Genomic DNA, 15,529 nt, shown 5'->3' on the forward strand with positions numbered 1-15,529 from the left:
TGTCAAGATCGCTAACTAGCAAACTAAAGGTAGGAAATAAAACAGTCTAAAGCCAAATATAGACGTGACAACAAGAAAAAGACAAGTTCAAATTTGGCCGAAACATAATCTTCGAAAATGTCTCTCCACCATTAATCTTGAGCTCCTCTCAAGGCGTGTATATATATACCAATCAAACATTTTATTGCAAACTCAGGCTTTGAGATCTGGATTCTACTATTGAAAATAAGGGTGAGAAATAAATAAACACCCAGAAGATGGATCTCAAGGCTTCCTCTTCTCTCCTCTGTCTCGCCATCTTATTCGGTGTTTCTTCCATTGTATCAGCAGTTAACATAACCCGAGCACTCGAGAAATACCCTGAATTCAGCACCATGATCGAGCTTTTCGGCAAGACCGAGCTCACCCCTATTATCAACAAACGTCAGACAATCACCGTGCTAGCTCTCAGCAACGATGCTATCGGTTCCATCTCTGGTAGACCTGAGGAGGAGCTCAAGAACGTTCTTATGAATCATGTAGTTCTTGACTACTTTGATGAGCTCAAGCTCAAGGCTCTAAAGGACAGGAGCACATTGCTCACTACCCTTTACCAATCTACCGGTTTGGGCCAGCAGCAAAACGGTTTCCTCAACTGCACCAAAACTAACGGAAAGATTTACTTTGGGTCTGGTGTGAAAGGCGCTCCTCAAACCGCTGAATACATCACAACCGTGTTCCGCAACCCGTACAATCTCTCTGTGATCCAAATCAGCATGCCCATTGTGGCTCCTGGACTCGGATCTCCGGTTCAGGTTCCTCCACCACCACCCATGACACCACCACCGTCTCCATCTCCAAAGAAGGTTGCAGCCACTCCAGCTCCTGGACCAGCTGAGGAGGAGGATTACGCAGATTCTCCTCCTGGCGCAGCTCCAGAAACCGCACCTGCATCAGCCCCATCAGAAGATGGTTCTCCTGCTCCGGCTCCAGGGAATGCTGGTAAGAAGAAAATGGCAGCAGCTGATGAAGTTGAACCACCTACTTCTGCTTCTAACACAGCTTTGAGTTTTGGTGCCGTTCTCGTTCTCGGGTTGGTGGCTAGTTTTGCTGGGTTCTAAAATGGTTTAAGACAGAGCAGAGTCGAGGACAGTTAACTGAATATGGGAATCGACCATGGTGATATGAAGTGGATCAATACTTAACAAATTCTACTCACATTAATAAACCTCAAAATCATTTATCATTAGGGAATTAAAGTGTGATGTTCAACAATGTGAAATTTGTACTGAGATATTGTAACCTATGTGTGTTTATCTTCATTCATCAATTCAACGTGTTACATTCGAACAATATGTGCAAGGAATTTTCAAACTAGCCAAAAAAAAAAGAAAAATCAAATTAGCGCTATGGAAACGATTTAGTCCCAAACTAGCTTTGATGTGTTCTAAGATGGTTTAAGACAGAGCGACTCGAGGATAGTAAACTGAATATGAGACACGACCATAGAGACAACCATGGCATTATGAAATGCATAAAAATTAATAACATTTTCCACGTACTCGCATTAATGTACGTCAAAATCATTTATCATTAGGGAAAAATGAAAGGCGTGATGTTCTGTACTGTGAAATTTGCACATCGAGATTGTTACTTATGTGTATAATCTCAGTGATCCATTCAACACGATGTATCATAAAAGATAACGTGTCATGGACAGGGGGTTACGTAGCAACATATCGTGGATATTAGCAAAAATATCATGGATTTTATTACGGACATTAGTGCAGCTCTTTAACTCCTATGGAAATGGTCAGAGGAGTAACTTCAACCAGAGTTCACAGTTCCAGAAACCTTACAACAATAACTTCAACAACAGCAACAACATAAACTATGAAAATTCTTCCTACCAGAACGTGCCACCACATACTCGAGAAAACAAGATTGAAGCAATGATTGATCAAGTTCTTGAGGGTCAGCAGAAGCGTATGGTGAATGTCAATGGAAAGATAGATGTTGTCTACACTGAGCTGAATGCAAAGTTTTAGACTCTGAACACACATGTGAAGAAGTTGGAGACACAAGTAGTTCAGACAGAAGAAGCTGTTAAGAAGCAAAAAACCTTCATAAAAAGTAATGAATCACTGAAGTACCACGTGAATGTCATCATAGAGGATGATTTCTGACAAGTGGTTAAGGAGGAGAAGCTTCAGGAAGGGGATTTCGATGTCTAAAGCTCTATGAGTTTCGACGGTTCACATTGGTGTCGACCGACACCAAGAGATGAACATCGATCGATGGAATGGGATGAACACCGATCGACATCAGATGTTCAATATCGATCGACGGAGTCTTGTTAAATGGTTGCGTGGTATTTATTCGACTGACACAGAAGTATACTAATTCTAACGCTATTCTAAGATCTTTATCATTAGGAATTGACTTGACAAAGTTTTGTGGGATTTTCCCCGCAGAACTCATGATCAACACATGTTGTTAAATAGTCATGTGGTTAACATAGATATTCTATGTTTATTTTTTGAAATAATTGGAAATGTTGTTGTAGCTAATAAACTCTGAAAGTCTTTTGAATTACTGAGATGAACACAAAATATTTTGATGTATCAATAAACCAAGACTTGACTCTATAATGTTTTCAAATAGGAAAGTGTTAGATTTAGATTTATTATGAGTTTACAACTTAAAACTAATTGGCGGTAAGTGGAATGATCATAACCTTTTATATTAGTTAAGCTTTCTTTAAATTCAAGATGTGGAATAATTTATCTTTAATATCTTTCCTCGAGATGATGGCTATTAGCGCCAAATATCTCAAAAATTTAAGATATTAGTATAACAATTATACCAATCGAGAGGGTTATACTATGGAGTTTAAGATATTTAAGATCTAATTCTGATACCCTATTAGATTCGAATTTATCATGAGTTTCAATAAAACCAATTGGGATACATATAAGTGAACTAACCTTAACCCTTTATATATTAATTAAAGTTTTTTTAAAAATTTCAATGTGGAATAGTTTATCCTTAATAGAGAATAAACATTTTTGTCCTCCTAGAGTTCCTGTAATGGCTATGAGGCAGATAAAGTTCAACAAGTTTCTTTTGGATTAAGTTTCAAGGCAGGTAGTCCAGAGGAACTTACCTGGCTATGGGCCGATGACTCCATCTACAATCTTGGTCACCAAACACTTATCAACAAGATCATATATCAGAGTTGCAGGATCAATATTGTCTTATATTCAGTATCTTCGGAAAAAAACAGACTCTGACTTTTCTGATCTGAAAAACACACAACATTTAGAAATATGCTCCTCTGTTCCTCATAACTCATTTGCAGCACCCTCCTGAATCTTTACCATATAGAATAGTCTGCAATATATCTCTTCCATTTCAATCGGAACCTAACGACTTCAGAGCTAAACATCCAGAAATGTTTGGCAAATTCTTCTGGTTCAGTCCCAGGAACTATTAATAACATAAGAGTTAATTCAGATGAGATAAGGATTGCAAACTTCAACTCTTCCATATACAATATTCACCAAGATAATCTCCAACAAGGATGATTGATGATATTGATACATACAAATTGAATACAGTGACAACAAGAAAGGAAGAGGAAAGTCAAGAAGAAGAAGATACGGTCTTGAAGGAGTCCCGAAGGTGGGTTAATGTGTCTTGGTCGCGGTTCCACTCGGGCGCAGGGGCGTTGACGAAATGGGCATAGAGCTTGTTCTTAGCGCAAGTGACTGTGATCAGACTGTGCTTCCCTACTCCATCGATCTCGTACAGATAGTACACCTGCCCTGTCTCTTCATCCTTCTTCTCCTCAGACACCACTTTATCAGCGCCTGCTATCAGATCCTGGAGCTCCACGTCTGACAAGGCCAGGTTGTTAAGGATCACATCCCTCGGCGCCAGCTGTCTGAACCCCGACAAGAACGTAAGGTACTCCTTCTCTGTCCTCTTCTTGGGGTTGTAAAATTCGCTGTCTGTCCCGTTTGTGCCCTTCTCCACCTTCGACACCAGCCTCTCCTTCCACCCCTCCGGCACGTCGTACACATACTCCGCCGATGTCTTCCTGTCCGAGTTCCCTCCGTATCCCCCGTAGTTCGCCGCGCTAGCTGCTGTCCCGTAGTATAATTTGTAGGGTTGGTTCCCCTCACCCGCGGCAGGCAACGCCGGAACCATCGTCAGGACGGCAGTCGCGGCGACAACGGCAGAAAGAGAGGTGCGTAGACATCGCGATACTAATGCCTTGGGGAGGACCGGCGTTTTGGTGGTGGCTGAGGTTGAGGAGATGACGGGGGGAGTTGGAGAGAAGATTTTAGTGGCCATATTATTATCAGTTTAGATTTGGTTTGGATAACGTTACCATACCCACTCTCTTATTCATTTGAAACCCTCCGCTTCTTTCAGCAGCTTCGGTTTTTATATCTTCGAACAAGCCCACAACTTTTATCATAGGGCTTCCCTCCTGATAATTTACATGAACAAAAGCGAGACGTTTGAAAAGTAACATGAACGTAGAGATAACTGAACAAGGCAATGCATTCACTTACCTGATTAATGTTCTAAAATTACAGACCAGCTTATGCATATTGTTGTGATATACGTTGGAGAGACTAAAAGAATTGATTTGGTTATCTATGTCACCAAAGTGCGCTTACCTTTTCCGTCACACATCCGTTTAAAACTCCATGGTTAAGCGTGCTTGAGTTGGAGTAGTGGAAGGATAGATGATCTATCGGCAAGTGATTTCCGATATCGTGTGAGTAAGGCCAAAGCACGAGGAAATATCATGCGGTGATTGTGATATCACTCAGCTTACCCTAAGGAGTGATTTATACTCTCTTAAATAAGAGGTCGAGTTATAGTACTTAGGGATCAAATCCATAGAGAGCTAGGGTTCACAAAAAATCTAATAGTTATATGATTAAGCTAGGCTGATAGGTATTAAAGCAGTAAATATAATAAATTGCAGGGGAACAAAGTAGTTGTTCTTATGGGACTCAGAGTTGTTTGGTGGAAGGATGGTTGCTAGATCTAGGGTTTCTATTCATGTAATCATGATTATAATCTTATAGATGCCTAACAAGTTGTATGCATGATATTATAGAGCTCAAACACTTATAAATAAACCGATCGGCGTTCACTTTCTAGGTTTGTCTATTGACCAGATATAAGTATCGATCGATGATTCTAGAGGAATATCGATCGATACACTTGTTGTACCGTCGATCGATTATTCGATAGGAATATCGATCGACGCGTTCTTAGTCAAGCTTTACGCGCATGTTGAATTGTGCTCACTAAGCTTTCTAGATCAGCTATCGCCTTACTCTAACAATCCTAGCTCAATTAGGACGGATTCATGGTGAGATTCAAGTGATGACTTGTACCAACAACTCCTAGATCAAGGTTCTAGCTACCTAAACTAGAAATACAAAAATTAATGACAATCCTAATGATGAATATCACAACTTAGCAATATATAGTTGGGGCTAATCCCTCATAACCTATTTAAACCTTAAACCTAACAGGTGGATCTATTCAAGCATTAAGTTTGTCACATAAATCATAGATGAATAGATATAAAATTTCAATAGATATAAAAACCAAAACCAATGGAGTTCCAGGAGGACTCTGAAGGAGTTCCTCCTTTCTCTCCTAACTAAGAACAATGAATAAAAGAAAGCGTAGCCGTCAACAATGGCTTAGAACACACATAACTAGGGTTTTAGGTCGTCCAAGGGTATTCTGGTAGTTTGTGGTTGCTTATGGGCTTCAATCGGCCATAAAATATGCTCGGCCCGTATTCTGGCATCACCGTCGATCGACAGTCCTTCATCTTCTCGACAGCTTCCTGTTGCGAGGCAGACTGGCCACTCTTCAGTAAAACATGCATAACGTCTGCTACATGATGCTGATTGACCTCAAACCAGCGGCATTGGAAATCTAACTCAAAGCTCTCCTCGATAAGAAAGGACAAGATGACAATGCTTGGAAATCTTACGACTCAGAGGGAGACGAAAACCCATTTGCCCCACTTCGCCATCAACACGATCGACGCGTCAATCGTAGAAACGCCAACAACTCCAACTCAGACGAAGAACAAGATGACAATGCTTGGAAGTCATGTTTTAAACTCAATTTCCGAGAATTCAATGGTTCGACCATAGCTGAGGAGTTATTAGGTTTGTTTGTCACTGTGAAAGAAATTCTCGAGTTTAAGCAATTCCCCTTAGATCGATGTGTGCCTTTGATCGCCATACATTTTCGTGACCGAGCAGCCGCCTGGTGGTCACAAGTTAAAACAACACGATCTCAGCTACGCAAATCAAAGATTATGTCACGGGATAGGCTCAAACAAGAGATGAAGAAAATTTTCGTACCGTACAATTATGATCAACTAATGTTTCAAAAATTCCAAAGTCTGCGGCAAGGGACTCGATCTGTTGACGATTATGCAACATAATTTTAAGATGATCAACCGTGTGAAAGTTTGTGATACAGAAGAATAACTAACAATGTGATTTTCATTTTTAAAATCCTTAAAAAAATAGACTGGTCTATCTAAATATATATGCTAAAAAAAATTATTAAACTATCCATAAACTTAAGTATTAATGTTTTTCATTTTTTTCCTTAAACAAAACTTACAAAATTACCTAACGTGACTAAAGTATATATGACAATTAATGATTTTGAATGATAAAGATTTGATGAAATTTTGTTTATCATCAATTTTTGTTTAATTTTATATTATTAAAATTAATAAAAAAACAATTCACATTAACCATATAATAACAAAAATTTTAATTTTCTATATGTTATTTTTAACAAATTTTGGATTTTTTTAGTTGTAAATAAACAAGAATGATTTTTTTTGATATATGTGATCACACCAATTTAATTATATACTTAATAATTAATGACTTCTCAATTATTCAATATATATTTATTATTTATTTATTTCATAATATTAAAAGAGTTGAAAACAATTAATAGGACAAGAAATTTTTTTTTATATATAATGCTTATTCCACACAATCTTAACCTAGTTTTCTTTTAGTAAAATGCAACTTTTTGTTTTGTTTATGGTAAAGGCAACTCTTACGAAGCCTTTTATCCCGAAACAAAAAATTTAAGAAGCCCGAGCAATATATAACTTAATGGGCTAAATGGCCCAAAGTACCGATATATTTAATGCAAGTCAATCTAGGATAATGGGGTTAAAGAGTAAGGACATGACACTATCAACGATTTTGGCTTTCTCGGGAGAGCCATGTCCATCTCCATATTGATACATGCATTGCGACATGCGTGCCAAGTTCATGACTGATTCCACAAAATCTTGAGGGATTAGCAAAGACCGACATTTCGTTTTCTCGTAATTCATTTCGTCCCACATGTCGTTGATTATCTGCTGCACGTGCACACATGCTTTCTCTTGGGAAGCTCCGGTCTCGTTCATGTAACACTGGATTGATTTGAGGACATCTCCTCTCTCCAATTCCTCCTACATATCAAACACATATTCATAAAATAGAAGAGTGCCGTATATCAGTTATTTTACATCTACTACATGCATATCAATAGTTTTTTTTTTTTTTTTTTTTTTTGAAAAAAATGCATATCAATAGTTCCAGTACAGATTTCTAATAAAACGATTTGCGATTCTTAGAATACGGGTGGTGGAAATTGTAAGCATAGTTTAATTCAAAAACAAAAAAAATTAATCATAGTTTAAACGCAGTTTTAATTTTAACAAAGCGTTACAGTTTTATCGGTGGTTAGAAAGTAAAGCGTTTGATGGCTGTAATGAGCATCTCCAACCCCACTCCATTTTGCAGTTTTTTTTGCAGTGGAGTTGGAGATGCTCTGAAAATGAGCCGTAAAATGACACTTAAAATTGGTGACTGTCAATCTAAAACTAAATAAACTTAGAAGAAATTGATATACCTGAGAAGTTACAAGGTCGTTGGCTAGACGGACCACAAAGGCAGAGCATCGGACAACGTCCTGTAAGTGCTCGGACAAAGTCTCCAAGACTTGAACAGAGAGTTGGTCAGAGAATACACAGTAGAAGTGAACACATATTGTTGGGACCCCGATTGATTTCCAAGCATTTTGCATGTACTCTTCCGTATTTGGTTTGTGCCCTCTTTTGTACCATATTGCTTCTATTAAAAATGCATTGCTTACATCTGCCCACTAAAATGTAGTAGGATAATTAAAAAGGAAGATTTTCTTACAATATTTGCAGGAATTTCCATGATTTTGAAGTATGATTATTTTGTAGCAATGGTTTCTTTGGTTTACGGAACAAATTGGTAATAATATGGTAACTAATATAACCTGATAGTTATAAGAAAATAAAAGTATACATAGATGTATATATATAATAAAGTGTCCAATAATAATAACAAAGCATGATCTTGACACATAGAGTTGATAACAAAATAATTAATATTTTTTAATTATAGAAGCAATATAATGTAGAAGTTATATTTTTCATAAATGTATATATTGTAAGTAATTAGTAGATTTGTAAGTAATTAATATATAAAACTATCAAATAAAACTATTATATAATATATTAATTCATGCATTTTATGATATATATTTATTTATATTTATATTTATATTATTTTATATGCTTAATATTTTAAGATAATAAAAAAAACTTTGTAAGTTTCAACAATATTATTTTTAATATAAAATATATTCATATTATAAAATAAATCTAATTAATTCTGTAATTATTTAAATTTTTAATATCTTAACAAGAATGATTTAGAAATAACTTCATAAAAAGCATAAAGGAATGAGCATATGAAAGAATATTTGTAGTTTCTAAATATTTTATTAACTGTTTTACTTACAATATTACATAATAAAGAGGTTCATGATCATCTACAATAATAGTATAAGCAAAAAAATTATACACTTACAGACTTTCTAAGGAAAGGAATCACGTTGATGTTTTTATTTCTGAGGATATCACATCCAATGCTGTTGACTTCATTGTACACTACAAGAAAACACAACCTCATATACTCGGGGAGTTCATCGAGACGATTTACATCCCAACTGCAACATATTTTAATAGAAAAAAAAATCGATATGTATCATGTTTACTCATAATTTAGAAAATAGCCAAAAACATTCAAGAAAGTAGAAGTGTAGGAGACTTTACCTTGCAAAGGCGGCAGTGAGGAGTTGAAGTTCTTCAAGAGTACCATAAATATCGTAGATGTCGTCGATAGTTGTGAGAAGTGTATATAACTTGGCCATTATTCGTCTAACGTAACCAAATTGAGGCTCTTGGATTTGTCCAATAGTCCAAAAATAATTTTCCACTATTCTATCTCTTGAAAAATGAAGTTGATTAGCTAAACCTGTCTCCCTCCACCAGCTTCACACCACATGTACATCAACAGGAATATGATATAGTACCAATTTATACATTATTAAAAAAAAATGTTTTGTCCATGACATACATGCATAATATTCTTACAAATATTTATTAGTTTTTATCTTATTTATTCAAAAACCAGTATAATAAATTATTATTTTTGTTCTTAAAAAATTTAAACTAAACATCAATTTATTTAAATATGATAAAATATTTTAGAAAATATATTATACAAATGTTTCTACTTGATTAATATTTAAATGCAAATTATTTACATCTTAATTTTTACCTTTTATAATATAAAATTCTATCAGACACCAACACAATATATATATATTATTTTATTTTATAAAATATGATTTTAGTTTTGACAATTTTATTATATTAATTTATAATCAGTTATCTAATAAAAAATATAAATCTAATATTATTAACACATTATCCGTTTTAGTTATATATAAAAATTCATTAAATGTACTAATAATTTTAAAAAGTCTAATTTTTAATACGACAATTCGATGCGAAAAAGTTACTTTCTAAACAATAATACTCCCTCCGTTCCTAAAAAATAGACTTTTTAGTATTTTCACACATATTAAGAAAACACATTAAACTACAATAATAAATGTATCGTTTTCTGTAATTTTCAGTTTTCAATAACTTTTAACCAATAGTAATTCAATAAAATCAATTAATTTTTTTGAAGTTTACAATTTTTTCATAGAAAACACAAAAAATACATCTTTCTGAAACAAATTATTTTCCTAAAAAATCTATCATTAAGGAAAGAGGGAGTGTAAAATATATCAGATTTGTGTTCGTGTTTTCCGAACTAAATGAATATTTATGTATGTAGATTTTTCGTAGTTTGTGCCGGCGTCGGCGTGTGTCATCATTCAGAATAGTTATGGTTATGGGTTTATTAAAAAAACAATTTCTACCTTTTTTTACCAACTAAACATTAAATACTGCAAATCCACCTCCAACGCATATATAGAGCAGGGGCTATTGGTAATACTAAGCCTGCGGATTTTATCCAAAAGCTGAACCAAACCGAATCAAATTTTTGGTGTTCAGTTTGGTTACGGTATTGAGTTTGGTTTTGTTCAGTCTGATTTTGAAAAATAATTTAGTTTTTAGTTCGGTTCTATTTGCAACTTAAAAAATAAAAAATAAAAATAACCAAAAAATTGTAAAATTATCAAAATAGTTGAAATAACTGAACCAAATTAACTTAACTAATTAAAATAACAAACTAAACAATAATTACCGAATTTAACCAAAACTATCTTATTTTTAAGCCAAAACTATCTTATTTTTCTTAAAAATAATACCGAAATCTAAACAAAATCCCAAAAACAGTTAATTTTGGAAAAAAAATATAAAATCGAAATACCTAATAACCAATCCGATTTTATTTTTGGTTCATTTCAGTGGGATTGTGGCCAAACTTAATTAACCGGAACCAAAAATACTCGAACCGAGAAAAACGAAACCGCAGGTTATGTAATAGGGCCGACCTTGTGTTATATCTATATCTGAAATATCCAAATTAAATTGGAATAGAACCAGAACCAAAACTAAAAAATATATAAATTGGAATTAAATCTAAATTCAGAAATAGTGAAACGGTTTCTTTATTTCTATATCTGAAATATCTGAATTAAATTGGAATCAAACAAAAAATGAAATGGATAACTAGATAAATGAAATATGGTTTTATACCTATAATAATAATTATATATATATATATATATATATATATAAATTTATAAACCAAATAATATTATCTGAAAGTAATTGAAAAAACTTAATTATCCAAAACTACCCAAATAATCCAAAATATCTTAATATTTTTTTTATCTCGGAAATGTGAAATAATTAGAATTATCTGATCTTTTAATCCGGACCATCTGATCTACTTGATATTTTAACTGAACTATTCTAGATTTCTTTCCAAATTAACCAAAAAATAAGGTGAACGAGAACAAAACTAAACCCAATAATTTCAGGGTATTAGTCGGTTCCTAGTTTAACTATATAAACCGAACCAAGAATTACTTGAACCGATCAAATCTTATTTTTTTCGGTTCTTATATGGATGATAAATTTGTATCCAAATAATTCGATATCCAAAAAATGGCCTGAACTGAACAAATATCCAAATGCGTAACCCGATTCCTCGTTATATTTAAATATGATAGAGTAGCACATATTCATTTGGTTAAAGCTAAAGTATGGCTAATGTATTATTCACATATTCACTTTATTTTTTTTCTTACAGAATTGAATAATTTTATAATGGAGTTTGGTTCCACATTGATACTACTTTCTTTTAGAATAAAAAATATAATAATGAATAAAAATAAATTAATTACTCTATTTATTGAGTAAACTAGTTTTTATTCTATTATAAAGTAAAAATATAATAGGGTTAGAACATTTATACTTTGAACTCCACTTAAAGTGAAAAATAGAATGGAGTAGAAGATGGTCTAAATAAGTCTAACAAATGTAAAATTGCTATATGACTAGTAATTAATATATACCTGGAAACGTATTTGAGCTCTTCTTGATAAACAGCTTGTACGATATTGAAATCGAGCTTGGCCAATTCAACTAAGACAGGGTTCTTGTTTGGTTTCATTCCATACAAATTTATGTACGATCTCGTGGCTAGCCTTCTCATTCGCCAATGGTAGGGCATATCTAACGCTTGAGCCACCATCTCTCCAACGCCAAAGGATGCACAATTTTTATTACTATGAGTATCAACAAAGTCTCTGAGTTGTTGTGTTGCAAAAAATCTGATGTAGTTTTGCAGCTTAGTATCCGACTTTGTTGAAAGATATGATGCCTCGTACAGAGATATGAAACCATTTATTTCACCGCTCTCAAACTTCCCACAGTTTTCATGGAAAACATCAAATACATCTGTAGTAAACAGTTTCATTAGTTATACACCGACTATTGATATTTTTATATATTATGTATTCTCTGATGTACGAACGATGTAGTTTAACAAAAGTAGTTTCCAGTATTCTGTATAATATATACGCCTCCATTTGAATTTAAGTATGTTTTCGGCGATGTTTTGAAAACCGAACCCGAAGTTGATTTGCCATTGCAGCTGGGTCAATAGTCGGACCAGTCTAACAGAATTTTAAATTTTAATTATAGTTTATATTAAGTAACTATATATGAATGTGTAACTATAAATTTATTTTTACAAAATTTTATATCATTGTAGAATCTAAAAATTATATGAAAATAAAATGAAGATTTTAAAAATAATATAACAAATAATGAAAAATAATTTATTTAGATAGATATTTAAAAAACAATATGAAATTTTTATGAATTTTTTTTTTAAATTTGCAGTTTTTTTAAAAAACATTTACTTGAATCTGAGAAAACCAGATTTTAATATCGAACTGGATCATCAGTTTTAGCGAGTTTCACCGTTTTTTAACCGGGTTTACCAGTTTAACGAAAATCCAGTTTTCAGCACAACTTGGAATCAGTTAGAAGGCCGACTCACGGTCCGTCCGGAGCGACTGGCCGGTCCAGTTCGGTTTTCAAAACACTTGCCAAAAGCAACAAAGTGTAATGGCATAGTTTTCCAGCTTACAAAATGTATTTGTCTATTTAAGCTCTCGCATAATCAAGTTCTAGATGTTTTCAAAGGATAGAAAATGAGTAAGATCCAAAATACTATTGGGAGTACGATGAGCATTTTGTCTGTTTGGATTTATTTGAGTTTTGGGTTTTGGAAACTAAAGATTTAAGCTCCATTTGAATATTTATTAATTTTGGTTGTTTGGATTTGGTGAATCTTTACGGTTCGGATTCAGAAACTCATTAATATTTTTTTTTATAAATCCATATCTATTTAAAAATTCCCAAAATTTAACCTTTTTATGAAATCGTTTTAAAATTTGCTGTTTTTTTTTAAAAAAAAATTATTTGAATTTGAGAAAACCGGAATTTAATATCGAATCAAATCACCAATTTTAAAGAGTTTCACGAGTTTTTAATCAGATTTGCCTGTTTAACTAAAATCTGATTTTTAGTACAACCCGGAACCGATTAGAAGGCCGAATCACGGTCTGACTGGCCCGTCAGGTCTGGTTTTAAAAACACTGGATTTCGTATTAACCTTTTGTTATTGTTATGGGATTTCAATTTAAAGTTTTCAAAATAATACCTACTGTAATCTTAAATATGTATAAATTTAATTCATAATATGTCTTTTTAACGGCTCTAAATATAATTAATAATATGTCTAAAATCATTCATTTAAAGTTATCCCAAAAGTCACTTTCTACGTTTAAAGATAGTTTACCTATCTTTTCGAATGGGTCAAAGGTGCATATATAACTACGTATAACTATATATATTACAGATTGCAAATGTTAGTAAAAACTAAATAAAATGAAAATATTAAATAGATCAAGAATTTAACATTTATAAGTGATGATTTACCTTCTGAAACATTGAAACCATGTTGTCTAAGCAGTCGGAATTTGAGTGCATTAGCATGTAGATCGTATTCCATGTCGTACTCCATGAAGTTACTTTTATCTAATTTGTGATAAGTAAATGTCAACATATTGTCGATTTCCTGTTCAAAATGGTATGAAACCCCTAGTTTTTGTAGATCGTCAATAAGCTCCAATTGGTCGACATGAGTACTCCTCTCATGATCGAGCATCTTTCTCACAGTTTCTTTCAATAAATCTCTCTCTCGCACACTTTTAATATTCTGAAACGAGTGGAGACTGTAAATGAACATAGATATGAACATGTTCGACATATTGAACATAGCGAATTCTCAAAAACGTACTTAAAAAGTATAAAGTGGACACTTACGTACCGTATATTTATTCTTGACCGAGAGGAGATGGTGATGGTCCCAAAGAGAAGGCCGATAGTTTGCGGAACGACGAGGATCAGATGGAGACTCACTACCCGGTGTCGTTTTAGCTACTATGGTGCATGTGAATGGCTGAGGACGTTGGGTAGTCTTCGCAAGGGCTTTACTGTAAATAAGAGGTGAACCCATCTGCACTAGACTGGCCATTGAAGAAAAGTAAGACTCTAGGTACCTGTGGTGGATACCTTTGTATTAGCGTGCATATATAAATAGAAAAATGACCTCAAACATAATCAAAACAACTTGTTTTTAATAAGTACGGGTATCCGGCGGACTGAGATCCAACCGACTAGTCCTCTGGGGGTTTGTTCACCGGGCGCCAAACTGACCTGTTTGTTTGTAATGAGAATTAGATATTTATGTCGTCTGACCACACAAGCGAGTAAATCTAAATTTGTTAGGTTTAGCACATGGGGTGCTTAGCACTTTCCAAGCTCGCTGCACCATTCGACCACACTTTTGTGGTTATCAATATAAGTTTTTGTTCCTACACTAGCAATCAAAGATCAAAATATGTTTTAGTTAAAGATAGAAGACAATTATATCCATTTTCAACATATATATTAATAAATATTTTTAAAAAACCTCAAAATATTATATTTTAATTTTTATCTAATTTTGTTTCAAAACTTTATTTTACTAATTGTTTTTTTTTTAAATTAGAAAATCTTTTTGAATATATATAATAACTTTCTGAATTTAGGAAGATTGTTAAATTTATATAAAAAAAAAGAATTCATAAACGTCTATATAAAAATACATTCTTAAGTATGTATTTAGGAAGATTTTCATTAATATATATTTGTGCTTATCTTACTAAGTTTGAATTATATGTATATTTAGTAAGAGATTCTTAAATATGTATAAAATCGTACTAAATGTTTTGGAAGACCTTCCTTAATTTGATATATAATTTTTATAAAGATATTATACATATTTAAAAGCATTTACTTAAAATTTTAAAAATATGTTATATATTGAACATTATTTTCTTAAATATGTTTATAAATCAAATTGAGGAAGCTTAGATGTACGAAGAACTACCTAAATATAACAAAAATTACATTTAAAAAGTATTTTTTTTTGAAATACACATTTAAAAAGTTTATTTAAACATTTATGAAGGTATTTTTGAATTCGAGAATTTTTACAAATTTAGGACGATATCATAC

General features: G+C 33.1%; 3 protein-coding genes and 1 long non-coding RNA gene across 5 annotated transcripts; 1 reads left to right on the forward strand and 3 right to left on the reverse strand.

The window, feature by feature from the left end:
• Window positions 1–193: 193 nt before the first annotated feature.
• On the forward strand, window positions 194–1,332 carry LOC106401151 (fasciclin-like arabinogalactan protein 3). The gene has a single exon (XM_013841609.3). The coding sequence runs from the start codon at window positions 258–260 to the stop codon at window positions 1,098–1,100; it is 843 nt and encodes a 280-aa protein (XP_013697063.1). The 5' UTR covers window positions 194–257; the 3' UTR covers window positions 1,101–1,332.
• Window positions 1,333–3,469: 2,137 nt separating this feature from the next.
• On the reverse strand, window positions 3,470–4,424 carry LOC106401152 (thylakoid lumenal 19 kDa protein, chloroplastic). The gene has a single exon (XM_013841610.3). It carries the CDS (start codon window positions 4,336–4,338, stop codon window positions 3,625–3,627), a length of 714 nt encoding a protein of 237 aa, XP_013697064.1. The 5' UTR covers window positions 4,339–4,424; the 3' UTR covers window positions 3,470–3,624.
• Window positions 4,425–5,581: 1,157 nt separating this feature from the next.
• Window positions 5,582–6,751, reverse strand: LOC125584391. The gene is made up of 2 exons (XR_007321340.1): window positions 6,396–6,751; window positions 5,582–6,297 (listed from the first exon to the last, which is right to left on the reverse strand). It is a non-coding gene; the product is annotated as an uncharacterized LOC125584391 (long non-coding RNA).
• Window positions 6,752–7,146: 395 nt separating this feature from the next.
• LOC106402047 (tricyclene synthase, chloroplastic) lies at window positions 7,147–14,571 on the reverse strand. 2 transcript variants are annotated; one of them, XM_013842688.3, is made up of 7 exons: window positions 14,298–14,571; window positions 13,907–14,186; window positions 11,971–12,355; window positions 9,203–9,421; window positions 8,958–9,096; window positions 7,966–8,217; window positions 7,147–7,522 (listed from the first exon to the last, which is right to left on the reverse strand). In XM_013842688.3, exons 1-7 carry the CDS (start codon window positions 14,502–14,504, stop codon window positions 7,217–7,219), a joined length of 1,788 nt encoding a protein of 595 aa, XP_013698142.1. In that variant the 5' UTR covers window positions 14,505–14,571; the 3' UTR covers window positions 7,147–7,216. The 2 variants fall into 2 exon arrangements, with proteins under 2 accessions (XP_013698142.1, XP_022554935.1); XM_022699214.2 differs by having other exon boundaries at window positions 13,907–14,202; window positions 14,298–14,525.
• Window positions 14,572–15,529: the final 958 nt, after the last annotated feature.

Source organism: Brassica napus, chromosome C3 (assembly GCF_020379485.1).
Source record: "Brassica napus cultivar Da-Ae chromosome C3, Da-Ae, whole genome shotgun sequence".
NCBI classification, from domain to species: domain Eukaryota; kingdom Viridiplantae; phylum Streptophyta; class Magnoliopsida; order Brassicales; family Brassicaceae; genus Brassica; species Brassica napus.

What these genes read in the sequence shown, in the direction of transcription:
- LOC106401151 (XM_013841609.3), top strand. Translation starts at nt 258, where the DNA reads ATGGATCTCAAGGCTTCCTCTTCTCTCCTCTGTCTCGCCATCTTATTC.
- LOC106401152 (XM_013841610.3), bottom strand. Translation starts at nt 4,338, where the DNA reads ATGGCCACTAAAATCTTCTCTCCAACTCCCCCCGTCATCTCCTCAACC.
- LOC106402047 (XM_013842688.3), bottom strand. Translation starts at nt 14,504, where the DNA reads ATGGCCAGTCTAGTGCAGATGGGTTCACCTCTTATTTACAGTAAAGCC. An exon ending in TGGTTTCAATGTTTCAGAAG is followed by an intron (nt 12,356 to 13,906) that starts GTAAATCATCAC and finishes TGTTTACTACAG; the next exon opens with ATGTATTTGATGTTTTCCAT. An exon ending in ACGACCTTGTAACTTCTCAG is followed by an intron (nt 7,523 to 7,965) that starts GTATATCAATTT and finishes TTTGATATGTAG; the next exon opens with GAGGAATTGGAGAGAGGAGA.